General features: G+C 47.8%; 1 protein-coding gene across 1 annotated transcript in view; it reads right to left on the bottom strand.

Annotated features, from left to right (window-relative positions):
• Nucleotides 1-23,802, bottom strand: part of TMEM245 (transmembrane protein 245) — a 442,721-nt gene that overhangs the window by 351,464 nt on the left and 67,455 nt on the right. Inside the window, 1 exon segment of the mRNA XM_029589853.1 lies at nucleotides 7,065-7,265. Coding sequence (XP_029445713.1) covers nucleotides 7,065-7,265 — 201 coding nt within the window.

Here is a 23,802-nt window from a genome sequence, read left to right on the forward strand (position 1 = left end):
CGGGTTCACTTTGCCCCTATCTCATCAAGGGGGGGGGCTCCTCCTCGGATCCGGGGGGATCCCCCGTCGCATCCGGTGACCCCAGCCTGGAGGCACAGATGGAGTGCGATGACACTCGGGTCATCCGCATTTTTCGCAGGGAGGAACTTGAGGACCTCATCCCTCAGATCCTACAGGAGTTAGACCTGGATCCCCCACCCGAACCTCCAGGACCCCCTGTTCCAGCCGTCACTTCGTCCGCCCGGAAGGGGGATCCAGTCCTAGCTGGGTTACGCCCGCTGTCCCGGGCCTTTCCCACCCATCCCACCTGCTTGCAGTTGCTGGCCAGAGAGTGGGACGCCTCCGAGACCTCCCTTAAGGTCAGCCGAGCCATGGATAACCTCTATCCTCTCCCGGAGGATTTCTTGGAATTGGTTAAGATTCCAAAGGTGGACTCTGCAGTTTCCAAGCGGACTATACCGGTGACAGGTGGCACTGCTCTGCGGGACACCCAGGATAAGAAGTTGGAGGTCTACCTTAAGAGAATCTTTGAGGTCTCTGCTTTGGGCTTACGAGCTGCCGCTTGTAGCTCTTTGGCGCAGCGGGCGAGCCTTCGTTGGGTTCAGCAGCTTCTCACCTCGCAGGGTTTACTGCCTGAGGAAGCACAGCAGGCAGATAGTCTGGAGTCCGCCATCGCTTATGGGGCGGACGCTTTGTACGACTTGTTCCGTGTTCTGGCAAGATCGATGGTTTCGGCGGTGTCCGCACAGCGCCTCCTATGACTTCGTAACTGGTCGGCGGATTCTTCTTCCAAGTCCAGCTTCGGTTCCATCTCTTTTAAGAGTAAGTTTCTATTCAGGGAAGATCTCGACCAGATCATCAAGTCCCTGGGGGAGAACTCGGTCCACCGGTTGCCAGAGGATCGCCAGCGGAACTTCAGATCCTTTACTTCCGCCAGGACGCGGACCCAGACTCAACATCGCTACCGCGATTACAAGTCGCTGGCACCCCAGCCGCCTGCCAGGTCCCAGTCCTGGTCTCGTTCCTTTCGCGGTTGGTGGCCCGCTCGGGAGGGGCCGAGTCCGGGGACCTCATCCAAGCCCACTCAATGATGCCAACCTCGCCCACTCCTCGACTCCTCGAATCGGGGGACGTCTCTCTCGTTTTTACGAGGAGTGGGCCCACATCACCTCGGACCAATGGGTTCTCGACATCTTAAGGAACGACTACGTCTTGGAGTTTGCCCGCCACCCGAGGGACAGGTTCCTCTTCTCACCCTGCGAGTCGAGCCACAAGAGGCTGGCGGTACAACAGACACTGGTCAGACTCCTGAGGCTCGGGGCCATCGCCCCCGTCCCCTTCGGAGAGGTGGGCTTGGGCCATTATTCCATCTACTTCGTGGTACCCAAAAAGGAAGGGTCCTTTCGTCCATCCTGGATCTCAAGGAGGTCAACAGACACCTAAGGGTTCCTCGCTTCCGCATGGAGACACTGCATTCCGTGATTGCGGCAGTACATCAGGGGGAATTCCTTGCATCCCTCGACCTGACGGAGGCCTATCTCCACATTCCCATTTTCAAGGCACACCGAAGGTTTCTGCGCTTCAAGATCCTGAATCAGCACTTCCAATTCCAGGCCCTCCCTTTTGGTCTGGCGACCGCCCCGCAAACATTCACCAAGATCATGGTCGAGGTGGCGGCCGCACTGAGACGGAAGGGGAACCTAGTCCATCCCTACTTGGACGACTGGCTCATTCGAGCGAAGTCCTTCACTCAGGGGCAGTCGGCGGTCGCTAGGGTCGTTCAGCTTCTCCGGTCCCTTGGCTGGGTGGTGAACCTGGCCAAGAGCTCCCTCACGCCTTCGCAGCATTTGGATTTCTTGGGGGCCCGCTTCGACATGGGACAAGGCAAGGTCTTTCTACGTTCGGACAAGGCCCAGGCCCTCCGGGAGCAAATACGGCGCTTCACTGTATTGCCGGCGCCCATCTCCTGGGACTATCTACAACTTTTGGGCTCCATGACCTCCACGATCGACCTTGTTCCATGGGCCTTTGCGCACCTTCGGCCCCTTCAGGCGGCGTTGCTGTCTCGTTGGAAGCCAGTCTCACAGGATTACCGGCTAGTGCTCCCTCTTCTACAGTTTGCCAAGGTCAGCCTGGGTTGGTGGCTGGACCCAGAGCACCTGGCCCAAGGCGTCTCTCTCGAGTTACCGGATTGGGTGGTGGTCACCACTGACGCCAGTCTCTCCGGCTGGGGGGCGGTGTGCCACCAGAGCTCCGCGCAGGGGCAGTGGACGAAGGAGCAAACGGCTTGGCCGATCAATCGACTGGAGACCAGGGCGGTGCGTCTGGCCCTCAAACTTCTTGCCTCTGGTGCAGAATCAAGTGGTGAGGATCCTCTCGGACAACGCGACCACCGTCGCTTACATCAATCGCCAGGGAGGCACGAAGAGGCGAAACGTGGCACTCGAAACATCCCTCTTGATGTCGTGGGCGGAAAAGCACGTAGCGCGCCTAGCGGCGTCGCACATTGCGGGCGTGGACAACATTCAGGCCGATTACTTGAGTCATCAACCAACAACTGGACCCCAGAGAGTGGTCTCTCTCCAACGAGGCAATGCAACTTCTAATTCGTCGCTGGGGGCCGCCCCGCCTGGATCTCATGGCGACGTCCGTCAACGCCAAAGCAGCTCGGTTCTTCAGCCGCAGGAGAGAGTACGGGCGGAAGGAGTAGACGCCTTAGTGCTCCCTTGGCCGGACCACCTTCTACTCTATGTCTTTTCCCCCCTGGCCTCTGGTGGGCAAGGTCCTTTGAAGAATAGAGCTCCATCGGGGTCCTGTCATCCTGGTAGCTCCTGAGTGGCCGCCTCGTCCTTGGTTCGCGGACCTGCTCCACCTGGCAGTGGACGGTCCGCTCAGATTGGGCCATCTCCCGCACTTGCTACATCAGGGGCTTGTATTTTTCGACCAGGCAGAACGCTTCTGTCTTGCGGCCTGGTTTTTGAACGGCACAGCTCCGACGCAAAGGATACCCTGAGGCACGCTCCTCAAGGCCCAGAAGACCTCAACCTCGGTCGCATATGAGAGGGTCTGGAAGGTTTTTGAGGCTTGGTGCACGGCACATGATACCCACACTTCCAGGGCCTCCATTTCTCAGATACTGGCGTTTCTACAGGGCGGTTTTGATAAGGGCCTCGCATACAACTCCTTAAGTCTCCAGGTGTCCGCGCTGGGTTCGCTCCTCCAGTACGTGGATAATGTTTCTCTTTTGGTTCAGCCGGACATCGCACGTTTTCTCAACGGGGTAAAGCACTTACTGCCCCCGGTTAGGGTCCTGTGTCCCTCTTGGAGCCTTAATTTGGTTCTTCGGACTCTGACGGAGCCTCCATTTGAACCCCAACGCAACGCCACCATCAAGGATGTCACGCTCAAGACGGTTTTTCTGGTGGCCTGTTGTTCAGCACGGCGCATCTCGGAGCTCCAAGCGCCGTAGGGCTCCCGACACGGGAGCCCTACCTCCGTTTCACGGACTCCAGAGTGACGATTCGTACTGTGCCCTCCTTCCTACCCAAGGTTGTCTCATCCTTTCATCTGAACCAGACGGTGGAGCTCCCGTCCTTCACGGTTGCGGACTCTGTCTCTCTTCATTCCCTGGACGTCAAGCGTTCTCTCATTCGTTACCTGAAGGTTACCAATGACTTCAGAGTCTCGGACCATCTCTTTGTTCTGTGGTCGGGGCCGAAGAAGGGGGCCCAGGCCTCCAAGACAACAACTGCACGCTGGCTCCGGGAAGCCATTGTCTCGGGGTACATTTGCGCGGGGCGGACGCCTCCGCTGGGTGTCAAAGCTCACTCTCTTCGCTCACAGGCAGCCTCCTGGGCGGAAGTACAGTCCGTTTCATCTCAAGAGATCTGTCGGGCAGCAACCTGGAAATCTCTTCACACTTTCGCTCGACACTACCGTCTGCACCTGGCGTCGTCTACTTCCGGACATTTTGGCGACCAGGTCATTCAAGCAGGGCTTGCTAGGGCCCACCCGGTGTAGGGAAGCTTTGGTACATCCCACCGTCTGGACTGATCCGGGTACGTACAGGGAAAAGAAAATTACTCCTTACCTGCTAATTTTCGTTCCTGTAGTACCAAGGATCAGTCCAGACACCCGCCTCACATCTTGCTGGGTCTCTGGTTTTTTCTTTTTCCCTGCTCGATCTATTCTCTTGCTTTGACTGTTTGTCTTGTTCCTTTTTCATGAGACTGTTTTACAGTTCTTCTGCGAGTTGCAGCTTTTTGGCACTTGGTACTTCAGTTTTGAATTGTCTTTTCCTTTTTTCTGGTTGCACAACTTGATCCATTATCATTGGTGTTTATTCTGGCTTTGATATTCTCTATACTGAGTTATAACAGAGGGTGCACTGGCTAATATGGCAGCACCTTCCGAAGCCTTGCTCTGACTCCATCTGCTGGACGGGGGACATCACCCACCGTCTGGATTGATCCTTGGTACTACAGGAACGAAAATTAGCAGGTAAAGAGTAATTTTCTTGTACTCCTCTTGGCCCGCTTAAGAGCTGACTCTACTACACCGCAAGATGAGGAAGCTGGATAACTCCAAAACCAGGGGTGGCTTGTACCCTATATTTCAAGTGAAGTTTAAGAACCACCAGCAGATACGAAGTGGGAGACTGCCACATTCTCATTTGGAGATCCTGAAGCACCTTGTGAACTGGAATTTCTGCAGAATCTCCTAGCAGTTGCAGGAAATGCAACAGTCCAAACATATTTGTCCTGGGGGCAGCATCCATATAAATGAACATAAGAACATAAGAAATTGCCATGCTGGGTCAGATCAAGGGTCAATCAAGCCCAGCAACCTGTTTCCACAGAGGCCAAACCAGGCCACAAGAACCTAGCAATTACCCAAACACTAAGAAGATCCCATGCTACTGATGCAATTAATAGCAGTGGCTATTGCCTAACTAAACTTGATTAATAGCAGTTAATGGACTTCTCCTCCAAGAACTTATCCAAACCTTTTTTGAACCCAGCTACACTAACTGCACTAACCACATCCTCTGGCAAAAAATTTCACAGCTTTATTGTGCGTTGAGTGAAAAAGAATTTTCTCTGATTAGTCTTAAATGTGCTACTTTTGGGTCTGGTGATTCATTGTGCATTGTAGTGCAGTGGTCCTCAACCTCTGTTCTATCAGGACACTCCTGAGAGCTGATGCTCACATGCATGTCATACTGAACACATGACCATCATGGGACTAAATATAAGCATATGCTCTGCATTTTAGCCAAAAGATCTTCATTCAAAAATTGGAAGAAGGATCCAACAGAAGAAAATAGGATAAAGCATAAACATTGGCAAGTTAAATGTAAGACATTGATAAGACATCTTCCTCCCGGCAATCTGAATCCCCATAAGTGGGGCTTCCGGGTGGCGAGTGGCTGTGCCTAGGCCTTGAGGGTCTCGGGGCCGGGTCATGCGGTACGTATGGACCCATTCGGGGCGCAGCCTGCATTGTGACAAAGGCATGAATCCCCTTGAATAATTCCACCCAGGAAAGCGAAGCCGGATCTGGCCTTAGGGGCGCTAGGTCTCTTGGGTTCCCTGGCAGCTCCCCGCTGCCTGCTAGGTCCGGGGTGTTCCCTGAGAAACTGGCAAGTATGCTGGGCTGCAACCGGTCCTGGCCTGGAACTCCCAGAGCCTCTTCACATTGGGCACATAGGGAGTCTGCTTCTTCGCTCTGTGTGGCTGAGGTTGCATGCAGAGCAGAGGCTTATGCCTGATTCAGGAGGTGCCGTCTCCGCTGACGCATGGGCTCTCTTTCGCTCCATCTCGTCTGTTAATTCAGCTAGAGTCTGCGCTCTGTAATATGCGCGAAAGATGTGTGCCTACCAATATGCGCTTATCCACGTGCGCCTGTCCACGTGCGCTTATCAATGTGCGTGTATCAACATGTGCCCTTGAACGTGCGCCTATCAGCGGGCGCCTAACAGTATGTGCTGAGCAACGGGCGCCTAACAGAGCAACATGCGCCTATCAACGTGCGCGTAGCGACATGCGCCTATTGCGCGGTGACGAACCAGGACAGAAGGCGTCGGCGAGCAGACAGGCAAAAATGGCGACCCCCTTGGCGGGTTGCCACGTAGGCAGACTCTGCTACTCCTCGGTTCCTCGGAGACCCACAAGTAAAGATGTACGCCTTACCTTGTCTTCGGCGCTTCCCGGTTGCGACCCGGGCGGTCTCCAGCTGAGGGGGGAGAGGGTGATTACCGTCACCGCCACGCTCGAGGAGGTGCACCCGCTGCCTCTAGGTCGCGCCCGAACTCGTCTCGCTCGGGGGCGAAGTCCACGCCGGGACCGAGGCTGCCTCTATGCCACGCCCGAGCCCTTCTCACCCGGGGGCTATGTCCCTGCCGCGAATCGGCCACCGGACCGAGGCTCTTACCTCCGAGGGACCATGGAAATCGCCTCGGGAAACTCAACTGGGGGAGGGACCGAATGGTATCACCGCAGGAGTGCGGGGCTCGTCTTCAGGTAGGTTTCTTCTATGAATTTAGAATTTGGAAACACGCTCAGCGAGCGTGAGGTAGCTCCAAACTGCTTTGGAGACGGAAATTACTGAATTGCTGCACTTCCTGCGGGGGTATATGTACCTGTGCTGACGTCAGATCCATCTCCAACTGCTAGCACGAGCACACTATACCCACTTGTTTTGAGTCCATCTGCTACACGCTAGGAAATGTATATTATTTTACTATGTTTTCTAAATAAAGTTAATTAAAAAAAAAGGAAAGGGATGCCACAGGGCCACCAAAACATGGAAATTCCTACAAGCAAGCAGAAGAGACTTCTAGTCTCTTCCACAAAGCTCTAGAATTTTGTACCGCTGACATGCATGCTCAAATGACCCACTTGTTGGACATGAAATATCTACTTTTTAGGCAATTTTACATTTCCCCCAAAGTGGATAATAACAGTTTTGGTTTTTAAAGCATATTTCCAGTAAATGTGGTATTTTAACTGTTAGTAAAAAAAAAACAAAAAACACACACACATACACAAAAAAAACAAGATAACCTGCAACAGGAACTGGAAGCAACTGCACGATCCAGAGATTCAGCCAGATTTGGACTACAATGATGGCCCACATAAGCAACACAAAATAAATGTCGCTGGTCTTCTTTTTCTTGAAGAATGCGCCAATCTCACTTTTTTGTCGGACAAGTGATGCAGAAGAGGAAGAGGACACACGAAGGGGATTACTGCTATCTGAAGATCCTATGGGGCAAAGAAAAAAATTGCCTTATTAATCTTTGCTACTTAGAATGCATTGAGGAAGCTCCTTCTAGCTAATATTTGTTTGCTAAAATGTACTATAGACATGTTTAACAGAAGTGACTAAATCTATCTTCCTTAAAATACTTGTACAATTTATTTACCCTTCTTATATGTTCTGAGCCACAGCAAGACAATCAGAAAATATTTTAAGACCTAAGCTGTGAACATTTACAAAGGAAAAAGAACAAGTACCGAAGAAAATGAATCCAAAAAGCATTAGAAATTTTACACAAACTAAACAAGGCAAATAAGACAAACAAAAGCAAATGGCAAAACCAGATGGATCAACCTCTTATCCAAAAATTACACAGATTTCCCTATCTCAGTGCAGAGTGAGAAAGTTACTTTTACCTTTTTCCTCTCCCCAGCTCCTGCTGTTACTGTACACACTAAGGGGCGGATTTTAAAAGGGTTACGCGTGTAACCCCGAAAACCCGCTCCTGCACGTGCCGAGCCTATTTTGCATAGGCCCAGCGACGCGCACAAGCCCTGGGACGCGTGTAAGTCCCGGGGCTTGAAAAAATGGGCGGGGCGTGGGCATGGCCAGAGGCCTCTCCACTGCTGCTCGGCCAGCGTGCGCAAACTACGCCTTCCCGGAGGCAGGCGTAAATAAAAGATAAAGGTAGGGGGGGATTTAGGTAGGGCCGGGCAGAAGTAAAGTTTCCTCAGAGACCGATTTCGGAGCGGCCTCGGAAAGCCAGTGGGGTTCCCCTAGGGTCGGCGCGCGCAAGGTGCACAAGTGTGCACCCCCTTGCACGTGCCGACCCTGGATTTTATAACATGTGCGTGGCTGCGCGAGTATTTTATAAAATCGGGCGTAGATACGACTATCTAGCCCTAAGAGTCTTTATTCAAAAACAGCAATGCTGACATCAGTTCATACTGTTGGCACGCCTGTGCCCAAAAACAATGCAAGTGCCCAAGTGATCTCTCTAAGTTTGATTTCTCACTTTATCATTAAAGATCAAAGCAAGTTACAGGTAATTTATACCAGGTAGTCATTAACAGTAAAGCAAAATTGCTTACCTTGTAATAGGTGTTATCCCAGGACAGCAGGATGTAGTCCTCACATATGGGTGACGTCACTGACGGAGCCCTGAAGCGGGAAGCTTTCTGTCAAAGTTTCTAGAAACTTTTAACTGGCCCTGTGAGGCCATTGAGCATGCCCAGCATGCTATGATATTCTCTGCCACAGGTGTCTCTCTTCAGTCTCGTATATAGCAAAGGCGATAGCAAAAATAAAATAATAATAAAAAAGTATGAGGCCCAACTCCGCGGGGTGGCGGGTGGGTTCCGTGAGGACTACATCCTGCTGTCCTGGGATAACACCTATTACAAGGTAAGCAATTTTGCTTTATCCCAGGACAAGCAGGATGCTAGTCCTCACATATGGGTGATTAGCAAGCTAGAGGCTGACTCATTTTGTATGGAGGCAACAGTGTAGTATTGTTGTTGAAATGAGTCAGTCGAATATGTCAGCAGGTTGGTTGTAGAAGGTGTTGGGATTAAACTGGAAACAAGTTCTTTAAGACAGACTGCCCATAGTTTGAATCTTGTCTTCATTGCTTGTCCAAACAGTAATGAGCTGCAAATGTGTGAAGAGAGCTCCATGTTGCTGCTTTACATATGTCAAGTATTGGCACTGAACGATAGTGTGCTACTGAAGTTGACATTGCCTTTACTGAGTGTGCTTTTACTCGCCCTTGGAGAGGAAGGCCTGCTTGTTCATAACAAAATTGTATGCAATCTGCTAGCCATTTGGATAGAGTTTGTTTACCCACTGCTTTACCTGGTTTGTTTGGGTCATAGGAAACAAAAAGCTGATTGGATTTCCTGTGGACTGCAGCGGTTTAAGTAGAAAGACAGAGTACGCTTGCAATCCAAGTTGTGCAAGGCCCTCTCTCCCTGGTGAGAGTGAGGCCGTGGAAAGAATGTGGGTAAAACTATTGATTGGTTTAAGTGGAATTCTGTGACTACCTTAGGGAGGAATTTAGGATGAGTACGGAGAACCACCCTGTCATGTAAGAACTTAGTGTAAGGTTCATATGTGACAAGTGCTTGTAACTCACTAACCCTTCTAGCTGACGTAATGGCTATGAGGAAGATGGTCTTCCATGTAAGGAATTTTAGATCACAGGAATCTATGGGTTCAAAAGGAGAACGCATGAGTCTTGATAAAACCAAATTTAGATCCCATTGTGTGACTGGGTGTCTAATTGGTGGTTTAAGGTGAGTTAAACCTCTCATAAATCTGCTAACGAGAGGTTGTGTAGAGATAGGTGCATCTGCTACCTGATTATGGTAAGCTGAAATTGCACTTAAATGCACCCTTACAGATGAAGTCTGGAGACCAGATTCTGAAAGATGGTACAAGTAGTCTAGTAAAGAATTTGTAGGGCAAGTGAAAGGATTAATGTCATTTTGCTTGCACCACAAAGTGAACCTCTTCCATTTGGAAGCATAGTTTTTCCGTGTGGAAGGTTTACGTGAAGCTATAAGCACTTGTGATATATCTTGGATGAAAGATTGAGTGGTTGTAAGATCAAGCTTTCAACATCCAAGCTGTCAGTGATAGGGATTGAAGGTTGGGATGGCGCAACCGATCCTGATCCTGAGTTATGAGAGTGGGAGCTACTCCCAGGCAAATGGGATCCTTGAATGAGAGGTCTAGAAGTGTGGGAAACCATACTTGTCGAGGCCACTATGGGGCTATGAGTATCATGGTCCCCTTGTCCTGTTGTAGCTTCACTAGAGTTTTGGTAATGAGCGGTATTGGAGGATATGCGTAGAGTAGGCCTGAGTTCCAAGGGCGAGCAAATGCGTCCTTGGCTGGCCTGTTGATCAGGTTGTATAGGAAACAGTAGTTGTCCACTTTGTGATTCAGATGTGATGCAAAGAGGTCTACTGTTGGCTGTCCCCAACGTTGAAATATCCTGGTCGCTACTGTGGGATCTAGTGACCATTCGTGTGGTTGGAATTGACGACTGAGTCTGTCCGCCACTACATTGTGAATGCCTGCTAGGTAAGTGGCCTTGAGAAACATGGAGTTGTTCAAGGCCCAACCCCATATCTGAGCTGCCTCTTGACAAAGGAGGTACGAACCTGTCTCTCCTTGTTTGTTGATGTACCACATGGCTACTGTGTTGTCCGTTTGGGTTAGAACAGTCTTGTTTGTAAGGCAGTCCTTGAAGGCATGTAGAGCATAACGTATAGCTCGAAGTTCCAGGAAATTGATTTGAAATGTTGCTTCGAGTTTTGTCCAAGTTCCTTGTGTTTGGAGATTGTCTATGTGAGCTCCCCAACCCAAGGTGGATGCATCTGTAATCACAGTTATTTGTGGAACTGGTGGTTGAAAGGGTAGGCCCTTGCGCAAATTGTCCTTGTTCACCCACCATAGCAGAGAAGAATGTAGTTGGTGGGTTACTTGAATTTGAGTATTTAATGGTTGAATGGCTTGGATCCATTGTGATCTTAAAGTCCATTGTGTTATTCTCATGGCTAGACGTGCCATGGGTGTGACGTGAACTGTAGAGGCCATGTGGCCTAGCAAAGTTAGAAACTGGTGAGCTGTTACATGTGTTTGTGATGTGAGCCACCTTGCTAGTGATGAGATTGTTTCTGCCCGGTCCTCTGGTAGAAAAGCTCTTGCCAGGTTGGTGTTCAATTCTGCTCCTATGAATTGAAGCAGTTGTACTGGTGTGAGATGAGATTTTTGATAATTGATCAGGAATCCCATTGAATGCAATGTTGTAATTGTTTGATTGAGAGAATCGAGAGCTCCTTGTAGAGACTGACTTCTGATGAGCCAGTCGTCTAGGTATGGGAATACATGAGCACCTTGTTTGCGTAGATGTGCTGCAATGACTGCTAGACACTTTGTGAACACTCTGGGAGCAGAGGCGAGTCCGAAGGGAAGGACTCTGTATTGGAAGTGTTGATGACCTACTATGAAGCGCAGGTATTTGCGATGAGGAGGGTATATTGGGATGTGAGTATAAGCATCCTGAAGATCCAGAGAACAAAGCCAATCCCCTTTTTGAAGAAGTGGAAGCATGGTGCCTAGAGAAACCATCCTGAACTTTTCTTTCTTTTGAAATTTGTTGAGATTTCTTAGGTCTAGGATAGGGCGTAGGCCTCCTGTTTTCTTTGGAATGAGGAAGTAACGGGAGTAGAATCCTCTTCCCTTCTGAGATTGGGGCACTGATTGTATTGCCCTGAGCTTCAGAAGGGAGGACAATTCTGCTTGTAGAGGATTTATTTATTTATTTATTTATTTATTTCTTTTATATACCGACATTCGATCGAGATAACTAAAGGAATAGGGTGGTAACAGCCCTATTTTACATTATAACATGGTATTAAATATAACAAGTTATAACAGAACTAACAGGAATACATGGAACATTAGATTATAGTATGTAACATATGTACATAAATGGCTTGTTGATGTGGATAATTTATGGTAAGGATAGTGGGGAGGATAGAGGGGGGGAGGGGAGAGAAGTGATGGGTGGGAGGAAGGTAGTGATAGGGAGGGAAAGGGTGGGGCGAGGTGCTTGTGTAGGGAGGGAAAGGGGTGGGGCGAGATGCTTGTGTAGGGGGCGTGGTGTGGTGCAATTGGGCAGGTTATGTGTCAGGTGGGAAAGCTTTTAAAAATAGCCATGTTTTGAGGTGTTTTTTGAAGACTTGCAGTGAAGGTTCGTTTCTGAGACAGGTGGGGAGAGTGTTCCATAAGGTGGGGCCCGCTATTGTTATGGCTCGTTTGCGGGTGACGTTGAGGTGTGCAGCTTTGAGATTGGCGACGGCGAGGAGTCCGGTGTTGGTGGATCTGAGAGTTCTTTGTGTGGGGTAAGGTTGTATTCCGTTGTTTAGCCAGTCCATTTTGTTGTTGTTTATTTTTTTGTGCATGAGGGTGAGGGTTTTATACTGGATTCTTTGTGTAATGGGTAACCAGTGGAGTTCTTTGAGAGTGGGTGTGATGTGAGAGGATTTTTTGTTGTTAGAGATGATTCTGGCGGCAGCATTCTGTAGAACTTGGAGGGATTTGATGTGGATTTCTGGTAGGCCGAGGAGAAGGGAGTTGCAGTAGTCGAGTTTTGAAAATATAATTGATTGAAGGACTGTTCGGAAATCGTGCTCTTGGAGAAGGGGTTTGAGTTTTTTTAGTGTCTGGAGTTTGAAGAATCCATCTTTGATTGTATTGGAGATGTGTCGTTTAAAGTTGAGTTGGCTGTCGATTGTTACGCCTAGGTTTCTTGTGAACGGCGTGAGTGAGGTTTGTGAGATGTGTGGCACTCCCGGGTTGATTGAGCTTCCTGGGTGGTCAGAGGGGGTGCACATGAGTGGATAGGAGGGACGGTCATCGTGGATGTGAATGATTTCTGTTTTGGTTTGGTTGAGGCATAGTGATAATTGAGATAGTAAGTGGGATAAATTTGAGCTGAGTTTGTTCCATTTTTCCATGGTGAGTTGAATGGACTTGCTTATGGGGAGTAATATTTGTATGTCATCTGCATAGACAAAGAAGGTGAGGTTTGCCTCTGAAAGGTATTTGCATAGTGGGATGAGGTAAATGTTTAAGAGGGTTGAGGATAGGGAAGAACCTTGTGGGACTCCATGATTGAGGGGTACTTGTGAGGATTCAGATGAGTTCGTCTTGACGATGTAAGATCTGTTTGAGAGGTAGGATTTGAACCATTTGATTGTGGTGTCTTGAAGACCAATTTCTTTAAGTCTGGCGAGGAGTGTTCTGTGATTGATGGTGTCGAAGGCGGCTGATATATCAAGAAGTATCAGGAGGAACGATTTGCCTTCGTCGCGGCCTCTGAGGATGGTGTCAGTGAGGGAGAGGAGGAGGGTTTCAGTGCTGAAGAGTTTTCTGAAACCATGCTGTGCAGGCTGAAGAACATTATAGGTTTCAAGGTGGTCTGAGTTGATTGTTGACTGTTTTTTCGATGATTTTTGCTAGGAATGGGAGGTTAGAGACTGGTCTGTAGTTTGCTGGGTCGGATTTGTCGAGTTGGGGTTTTTTGATGATTGGTTTGATGATGACGTTTTTGAGTTTTTCTGGGAAGATTCCTTGTTCTAGGGATAAGTTGATGATGTAGGTTATTGGTTTGACAATAATCTCTCTGATGAGTTTTAGGGTTTTGATGGGGATGGGGGTCTAAGGGGTGGGATGCAGGGTTGGTTTTTGTGATGATAGGTTCAATTTCTGTGGAAGCAACGGGTGTGAATTGTGACCATGTTTGGATGGGAGGGGGGATGTCGATTGAGTCACTGTGTGTTTGGGGAATCTTGGCAATGATGTTGTTAACTTTATCCTTGAAGAATTGTGCTAGTTTTTCACTGGAGATGTTGCTGGAGTTTGGCGTATTGTCATTTTGGATGGGGTTGATAAGGTCTTTGACATAGGCGAAGAGGGTCCTTGGGTTAAATTGGTAATCGTGAATTCTTGAAGTGTGGAAATTGCGCTTTGCTGTGTTGAGGTCAGTTGTATAGTTGTGTAGTAGTGTTCTGTATTTGTCTTTCAGGTTTGAGGTGGGGGTTCGTCTCCACTGTTTTTCAGTTTGTCTCAGTGTTCGCTTTGAGGTTTTCAGTTCTGGGGTGTACCATGGTGCTCTTTGCTTTGTGGATAGTTTTATTTCCTTTTTTATCGTGGGGCATAATGTATTGGCTATGTCTGCGTTGATAGATATCCAAGAGTTTGTGGCTGTGTTGGCGTCATTTAAGTTGATTGTTTTTAGTGTCTCAGGTAACAGTTCGGCGATGTCTTCACTGGAGCATGGTTTGGTGAATTCGATGATTCGGTTGTTTGTTTGTAGTGGGTTCGATTGGAGTTGAAGCTTGGCTTGGATGAGGCTGTGGTCAGACCATGGGGTGGGGGTTGTAGAGGGTGGTCCAGTTGCAGATATTTTGTTGTTTATGAATATTAAGTCCAGGGTGTGGCCCGATTTTTGAGTGGGTGTGTTGATGATTTGGGTGAATCCAATGGCAGACATGGTGGATAGGAGCAGTTCGCTTGTGGGAGAAGGAGGGTGGGTGTCGATATGGAGGTTAAAGTCTCCTAGTATGATGGCTGGTTCTTGTAAGTTTATGTGGGTTGTGATGGTTTCAATCAGGGGGGAAAGGTTGTGTTGTAGGCAACCAGGAGGTGCGTATAGGAGGAGTATTTGGAGATGTTTTGATTTGAATAGGTTGGTCTCGATAGGGGGATTCTTGTTGTGGGAAGCTTCTCGGTGGAAATTCTGGTGGAATTGAAAGGAAATTGAGTTTGTAACCTTGTGCCACTATAGAGAGCACCCATTGGTCTGTTATTGTCTGCCAGTGTGTGTAAAAATGGGATACTCTTCCACCCACTGGGATTTGTGTGTGAGGGTTTAAAGGAGTGGCTTGTTCTCTGGGCAGTATCTCAAAACCCAGTAGCAGGGCCTGTCTGAGGTGGGGGTTGAGCACGGGGTGCCCTTGGTTGCCTAGCTTGGGTGTGTTGCTGTTGAGGTCTGGTAGATCTACCCCGAGATGTTTGGGAGTAGTATCTGCGTGGCCTATAATAAGGCCTCCTTGTTTCCCTGCGAGGAAGTCGGCGAGGAGGCTGTGTGGAAGGATCTTGAGGCATTTGGGACAATTGACGTAAAGTCTCTGTGTGATCCTTCAGTTGTTGGACTGCCTCCTGAAGTTTTTCTCCAAATAGGTTGTCTCCCTTGCATGGGAGATCAACAAGTTTTTCCTGAACCTCAGGCCTGAGGTCAGAAGCTTTGAGCCATGCATATCTTCGTGCAGCAATGCCCACAGCTGCAGTTCTGGAGGCAGTATCGAAACTGTCATAGGCCGCTCTTACCTCGTGTTTTCCTGCTTCCAGGCCTTTATGTATTATGGCTTGTGCAGGTTCTTGAAGCTGTTCAGGCAGTGAGTTGGTGAGTTCCTCCATCTGTTTCCATAAATTTCTCTGATACTGTGTCATGTACAGCTGGTATGCAGAGATTCTGGAATTTAGCATTGAAGATTGGTAGATCTTCCTTCCCAAAGAATCAAGGAAGCGATGATCTGTGCCAGGTGGGTTGGAGGAATGAGGGCGGATTCTTTTTGATTTTTTCTGTGCAGATTCAACTACCACAGATTGATGTGGTAGTTGTGCCTTTTGGGACCCTGGAGTTGATTGTACCAAATAAGATGAATCCACTCTCTTGTTAACAGCTGACACTGTGGATGGGTGGTCCCAGATACGATGTTGTAAGTCTAAAAGCACCTCGTGTATTGGTATAGCCAAAACCTGTTTGGGAGGATCCACAAATTGCAGCACTTCTAAAGTGTTTTGCCTTGAGTCTTGCTCAGTTTCCAATTTAAATGGAATGGTGTCTGCCATATCCTGTATGAAGTTAGAGAAAGAGAGGTCTTCAGGTGGGGACTTCTTTCTTGGTTCTGGAGGTGAGGGATCAGACAAAGTCCTCAGAGGAGGATTCTGTATCCTGACTGTCCCAGGAATCCTCTTCTTCTTGTCCATAGATATGTTTTGGTGTGGTTCTATGAGGCAGATGGAGTCCTGATGGACCTAGTAGTGGATCATCAGTGGGTTGAGATGAAAACACCTGTTCTGTAGGTTTTTTAGGCATTGTGTGAAGGACATCCTGGTATTTTTGAAGCAGATGGTGTAAGGATGGTAAATCCTGAACATCTTCGACATCTATGGTTGATGTCCTCGATGGTGCTGATTGTTGCCTCGACATCGACGTCGAGAGTGGTCTCGTACTCGATGGAGGTAACATGGGCATCAATATCGAAGTCGTGGATAGTAGCTGCGCATATATGGACGTCGAAGTTAGAATTCTTGGTGTCGACGTCGATTCCTTCAGTGTCCTCGGCGCCATGGTAGACACCGGCATCGGTGGTCCCACCGGCATCGGCAATGTTGCCGGCATCGATGCTTGCAGCATCGGCGAAGTCGTTGGAATTAATTGTTCCCTCAAAGCCTGTGAAATCGCTTGTCTGATCATATCAGATAATTCCGGCGTTACAACTGCTGGTGTGAGAGTAGTTGTAAGTGGTGGCGAAGGCTGAGGCGTTGGAACCGCTGCAGGGCCCTGTAGGGGTTCCGGTGTCGAGATCGGAGGAGGCCCAGACACCGAGGTGTTGTCTGAGCGTGGCCGCTTTGCCGTCGACGGATCCTGGAATGTGGACTCGGATGTCGACGACCTTCGATGTTGATGTTTATGTTTTTCTTTCTGTGATTCGCCGGATTTTGTCGAGGTAGACGAGGACGAGGAGTGACCCCCCGACGGTCCCCCGATAGATTTTTTTTAAGTAGTATCCGCTTCTTCGCTCCGGCCGGAGACTTCGAAGAAGTGGAAGGCGACTGCATTAACTGGAGGTGGAATAAATGTTCCATTTTTTCCAGTCTACATCTTCTTGTCTTCGGCGTCATTTCGGCACATTGCGGACAGTTTTTAACGTCATGATTTTCGCCGAGACATAGGACGCACTCGAGATGCGGATCCGTAAGGGACATTTTCCGTGCGCATACCGGACATTTTTTAAAACCGGTAGCCATAGTGCGATCGATGGCCGTCGAGGCAGAGAACGGAAAATTATGCGAAAAATTTTTTCGAGATAAAATAAATTTGAGACTGAGGTACTCACCAGCCGGTGTAGAAGTAAACCTCGAGAGAAAATGTGAGAGAGAATATCTGATTATTTGACTTTTCAGTCAGAATTGTTGAGAAATTTCTCAACAGCTCCTATACCCGTGATGCTAACTGCAGCGCGGAAAGACGAAGACTGAAGAGAGACACCTGTGGCAGAGAATATCATAGCATGCTGGGCATGCTCAGTGGCCTCACAGGGCCAGTCAAAAGTTTCTAGAAACTTTGACAGAAAGCTTCCCGCTTCAGGGCTCAGTCAGTGACGTCACCCATATGTGAGGACTAGCATCCTGCTTGTCCTGAGATAATACAATTTTTAAAAAATCTCATTTTTTGGGGTGGAGGGGGAAAGGTTAAATGAACCACGCACGCTAATTGTATTGTATAGCTGTAATTTCTAACAGTGGTGTGCAAAAACACCTCACCACTGGATGAATGTTTCCTGAAAATGGTTAAGATCTGAAACAAAAAAAATTGTTTGGATCTCATTTAAAAAATAAAAAAATCTCATACACAGTACATTCAAACCTTAAAAGCTCTGCAATTTTTCCTCTTTTACCCACTTCACCAATAAACATATCCTCCCTAATAAAATATCAAACATTCCATATCATACCTCACTCAACAGTTATAGTTATATAAGATTAAATTCTTTGTAGAATAGCTGATGGTCTGGCATTCCATTTCTGTAAGATGCAGGGTTTGCGATTTGTTGCATTTTTTTTTTATTTTTTTTAACTTTCTTTCAAATAATACACATGAAATCTATAGATTCAGTTGTCTCATCAATCCCTGAAAGATGAAATCTTAGCAAATTACATATTTCCCATATACTCTTTGGTTATTTGGAAGCAGACACTATCTGTTTGACAACCATATCCACATATGCATGTCTATTTCTACTCTCCTGGTAGCAAAAATGGTATTTTAGGACCCAGCTGCATTTAGTATTTTTTGTATTTAAGTTTTTATTGAAAAAACAAATATATGCAATTGTCTTAATAAAAATTTATTTTTTTTGAATAGTTTTCATTTTTCCTCCCTCACCCCCATACTCATTCTCCCTCCAAAAAAAGATGACAAAACATTAAAGGAGAGAATAGTACAAGACACTCATGTAAACCATTAATTAGAAGTCACACAACTATTATATGACAGACTTCAAAAGGATTCCAAACACTGTGAAAAGCATTCAGCTGCTCTCTACTCATTGCTGTAATATTTTTCATTAAATAGGCAGTCCATAGTCTCCAAATAATTGCATAAAACACTGGAGCTGCCCTCTCCTTCCAATTAGCAGCCAATTCACAATGAGCAGCAACAAAGCATTGAAAGGAAAGTTTATCCTTATTCTTATTGTTTACAAATAATGGAGCACCCATGATGATTATTACTGGATCTTCAAAACTGAGTCAATGGAGTCCTTCATTTCCCTTCAGTAAGGCTCATTAATTGAACAGCTGCACCATATATGCAGCATAGTGCTCTCACTCCCACATTGCCCACCAACAAGTTTTTTCACATCCCGGAAACATTTTTCCTAGTTTATGTAGTGTAAGATTCCAAAGCAAATAGATTTTAAAACTATTTTTCCTTACGGCAGCAGAGATAAGAGGTTTTTGTCACTCCAGCTGCAATTACAGACCAAGTTTCTTCATCAATTGTTTAAGCTCTTTCCCAAATGAATAAGTGTCTGGGCTCATTTCTCGTTTCTGCGCACAAAAACTTAAAATCCTGCAAACTTTATATTGGTCAAAATAATGCAATTCACATGAGTCTTTAAGTAATGTTTATAGTCCCAGGGCGGAAACTTCAAAAATCTTCTTAAGTTGTATCTCCAACTTTCGATCCTGAAAATCTTTCAACGCCATGGTCCCCGTGACTGGGATAGTAGTCCTCTTTGTTACCGCTAACACCACAGCATCCACCTTCGGCACCTGAAGGATCTCCAGTGTGTCCTCAGGCAAGGGATAAAGCTTATCCATAGCCTTTGTGACCATCAGGCCCAAATCCGGGGTATCCCATTCCCTGAAGAGAAGGTCCGAAGCTGAAAAGTGAAATGGGAACGTTGTGGGAGGGCTACTCAGACCCAATAACACTGGATCCATGGATCCCAGACGAGACTCCTCAGGAGGCACCGCGATCCCCAGCTCACCCAAAATGGCTGGAATTAGAGGCGCCAGCTCATCCCTACGGAAAAGGCGGATCACCCTCGGATCGTCACCCTCCGCAGCCTGGCTCTGCCGGTTTGCCCCCTGTGTCGGTGTGCCGTTACCCTCTGCCCCCCCTCGGGGGTGGGGGAAGGCTCGTCCTGATCTTCCTGATCCAAGGAATCAAGGGCAAAATCTGTGCCATCCTGGGAAGGGGGGGGGGGGAAGTGCCCGCATAGGGCGTTTTGCCCTGGGCTGACCCGCCGCACCCTCCAGCCTTGGAGGAAACTTGTCCCTTGGGAGGGGGTCCACAGGGCCCCCCGTCTGAGGCGAACGCCTCTTATGGGCTCTGCGGGCCTTAAAAGCCTGATGCATTGCCAAGATGAAGTCTGATGAAAACGACTCACAGGAACCCCCAGAATCGGTGTCTGTCATATCCCCCTGTCCACCCCCTGCTGCCCCCGCCGGTGAAACAGGCCACGAAACCGGCCTCTGTGGGGAGAGGGAGGGTGGGGAATTCCTGGAGCCCGCCGCGATCGGCACCGCGAGAGGGGGGCCCCGCCGGAGCCAAGATGGCGAGTTTTCCCGCGAATTTCGGCAATGGAAGAGGAGCTCTCCCCGACCATGACCTTCAAGGTCCGCCGACTCACAACCGCCCCCCGAGCCAAACCCGATGAACCCTCGCCTCCGGGGATGCAGGCCGAACACAGCCCATCCCGCGAGAGGCGCCCGCCGTCGAAGCCGCAGGCCAAGGAGGCCATCCCACGTGGCATGCTCGGCTCGAAATAACGAAAAGATGCCACCAAAAAAAAACAAACCTCACTCGGAGGGGAAACAGGAGGGAGAGGAACCGGCCGCCACCGCACTAAGCCCTGAGAGCCGCCATCAGACGCGAGGAGCAAACAAAAACACACTTTTTTTTTTTTTTTTTACTTTGGAGCTGTCCCTCGCGAGTTCTGAAGCGGCCCGGTTGGGGTGAGTGAGCCGGGATCCCCAGTATCACCCCGGCTGGGTTGTAAGGTAAGCAGGGTCCTCGACCCTTAGCCCCAGCAGTCCACGCGACCAGGGGGGATGGTCCCCTCGGGACCCGACAACCCCCTGGGAGGACAGACCGGCAAACTTCCTTCTCCTTACCTAAAAATTTGTCCCTTTTTTTTGTAAAAACTTAAATGAGAGAAGAAGTCACACAAAGACCTAACTACAAACCTATGTCTCAATATTAATATTTTTTTTTTCCTAAACCAATTCAGGCTGTGGGCCATGCACCCCTACCATCTGCTGGAGACAGAGTAATACTGGCAGGCTGTGGGTGGCACCCTGGTATTTATGCAGAGCCTGACAAGTCTTGCTCTGTCTCCATCTGCTGGTGCGGAGGCAAAACCCAGGAGTCTGGACTGATCCGGTATGTACAGAGAATGGGTTATTGGCATATGCACATTCTTCATCTTAGCCAAATTCTGCAACCCTTATACCACATTAGCAGGAAAAAGGCACACTATCTGGGGTCCCGCTGAGCAGAAAGCCTTTGATCAAGTCAAACATACAGTGCAAACAGCGCTAGCTTTGAGTCCAGTGAGAGATGGATCCTTAGAGATTCAGGTATCGGTTACCACCGAATATGCCAATTGGAGCCTATGGCAGTTGCAGGATAGGAAATAGAGACCTGTGGGGTTCTGGTCTTGAAAATTGCCCGTGACTGCGGAGCAATACACTCCCTTTGAGAGACAGTTGCTGGCATGTTACTGGGCACTAAGAGACGCACAGCAAATGACCACCGGACAACCCTGTATTGATATGTCCTGAGATTCCCATCATGTAATGGGTAAAAAGCATACCGAAATCCCACAAGATGGGTCATGATCAGCAAAGCAGTATCATTAAGGGGAAGTGATACATACAAGAGCGTGCAAAGCCAGGGCAGCAAGGAATGGCAGTGCTCCATGAACAGGTAGCCGAGCTCCCCTCAGCCAGGGATCCGCAGAACCAGCCTTCCAGTGCTCATCCCAACATGCACACTTCGCCCGTAGTCTGGGGTGTGCCACATGAAAAAATACAGACCGAAGATAGGCTGGGTGTGTGGCTCACAGATGGTTTTGCTCGGTACCTAGGGGGGAAAACAGTGTTGGAAATATGCATTTGGCCCTCATTGCAGTAACTGTAAACTCTACAGGGAATGGGGACAGAGTAGTCAGTATGCAGAATTGTATGTAGTAGTCCTGGCACTTTGGAAAAGCTGTAAACTGGGTCATTCAAGCTGTCATATTTTCACAGACTCTTGGGCAGCAGCAAATGGCATGGCTGTATAGATGCCTCGGAGACAACATGGCTAGCAGATTGGTAGTAAGCTTGTGTGGGGACATGAATTATGAGAAGAACTTTGGACCTTAGTGCAGAAAATCCCTACTACAGTTTACCATGTAGATACTCACACAACAAGGGATAATGCAGAATCTTGGTACCTCAAAACTGCAGATGCAGTTGCACAGATTTCCTCAGCAGAGGTAGGAGACATTCCTGAGGAGTTAGCAAAGTGGATTCATGTTCAGGCAGGGCATCTGGGAGCAGAGGCCACATTGCAGAGGGGAGTACCATTAACTAAAGATCAGAGTAAAACAGTCACTGCTCAATGTGAGATCTGTCAGCAAATTAAAAAGGCAGCTCAGACCTCCAGTGAAAGGGCTAGGACAGATTAAGGGAGGGGACCAAGCTGCACAAATCTGGCAAATTGATTACATTGGTCCTTTACCCCGTCACAGGGGAGTTAATATGCTGTGACCTTGTGAGGCTGGAAAATTGGGCATCTAAATGGCAGATGAAATTTAATGTGGACAAGTACAAGGTGATGCATATAGGGAAAAATAACCCATGCTATAGTTACACAATGTTAGGTTCCATATTAGGTGCTACTACCCAAGAAAGAGATCTAGGCGTCAAGGTGGATAACACATTGAAATCATCGGTTCAGTGTGATGAGGCAGTCAAAAAAGCAAACAGAATGTTGGGAATTATTAGAAAGGGAATGGTGAATAAAACAGAGAATGTCATAATGCCTCTGTATCGCTCCATGGTGAGACCGCACCTTGAATACTGTGTACAATTCTGGTCGCCGCATCTCAAAAAAGATATAGTTGCGATGGAGAAGGTACAGAGAAGGGCTACCAAAATGATAAGGGGAATGGAACAGTTCCCCTATGAGGAAAGACTAAAGAGGTTAGGACTTTTCAGCTTGGAGAAGAGACAGCTGAGGGGGGATATGTTAGAGGTGTTTAAAATCATGAGAGGTCTAGAACAGGTAAATGTGAATCGTTTTTTTACTCTTTCGGATAATAAAAAGACTAGGGGGCACTCCATGAAGTTAGCATGTGGCACATTTAAAACTAATCGGAGAAAGTTCTTTTTCACTCAACGCACAATTAAACTCTGGAATTTGTTGCCAGAGGATGTGGTTAGTGCAGTTAGTATAGCTGCGTTTAAAAAAGGATTGGTTAAGTTCTTGGAGGAGAAGTCCATTACCTGCTATTAATTAAGTTGACTTAGATAATAACCACCGCTATTACTAGCTACGGTAACATGGAATAGACAGTTTTTGGGTACTTGCCAGATTCTTATGGCCTGGATTGGCCACTGTTGGAAACAGGATGCTGGGCTTGATGGACCCCTTTGTCTGACCCAGTATGGCATGTTCTTATGGGATACATATTCAGAGTACTTGTATGCCTTTCCCTGTAAACGAGCAACTCAGCTAAACACTATCAAAGCATTAGAAGTTCTCTCTCATTATGGGATGCCTGAAGAAATACAGTCAGAGAATGGCTCCCATTTTATAGGACACATGGTCCAAGAATGGTCTAAAGAAAATCGCATTCACTGGGTTACAAACATACCGTATTACCCACCATCAGCTGGGCTGATTGAACATATGAATGGGCTACTAAAACAGCAACTGAAAAAACAATGCAGGTTCCCTCAAAAAGTCGACTTAGTATCTCACAACGGCATTGCAGAAATCAAACAACAGACATATAGAAGGGAAAACAACTCCCTTTGCAGAGGATGATTGCTCGTCCTCTCACATTACACAATGAGGTTTTAGGGATCTGAAACACACACCCACATGCTTCCTACCTTACAGATCTAGTCCTTGTGCCGTGGGGATAACCCTTTGCAATCTGGAGCCCATTTACATAGAGCCCCAGTGTCAAAAGTTGATCCATTCTGGGTTAGGAGTGCAACCACCCAAAGGGACCAATGGGCATACCCTGTACTGAACTGAGTTTAAAAGGGATAGAAATCAAGGCAGGTGTTATTACATAAGAACATAAGAAAATGCCATACTGGGTCAGACCAAGGGACAATCAAGCCCAGCATCCTGTTTCCAACAGTGGCCAATCCAGGCCACAAGAACCTGGCAAGTACCCAAAAAACTAAGTCTATTCCATGTAACCATTGCTAATGGCAGTGGCTATTCTCTAAGTGAACTTAATAGCAGGTAATGGACTTCTCCTCCAAGAACTTATCCAATCCTTTTTTAAACACAGCTATACTAACTGCACGAACCACATTCTCTGGCAATAAATTCCAGAGTTTAATTGTGCTTTGAGTAAAAAAGAACTTTCTCGATTAGTTTTAAATGTGCCCCATGCTAACTTCATGGAGTGCCCCCTAGTCTTTCTACTATCCGAAAGAGTAAAT

This window comes from Rhinatrema bivittatum, chromosome 2 (assembly GCF_901001135.1).
Source record: "Rhinatrema bivittatum chromosome 2, aRhiBiv1.1, whole genome shotgun sequence".
NCBI classification, from domain to species: Eukaryota; Metazoa; Chordata; class Amphibia; order Gymnophiona; family Rhinatrematidae; genus Rhinatrema; species Rhinatrema bivittatum.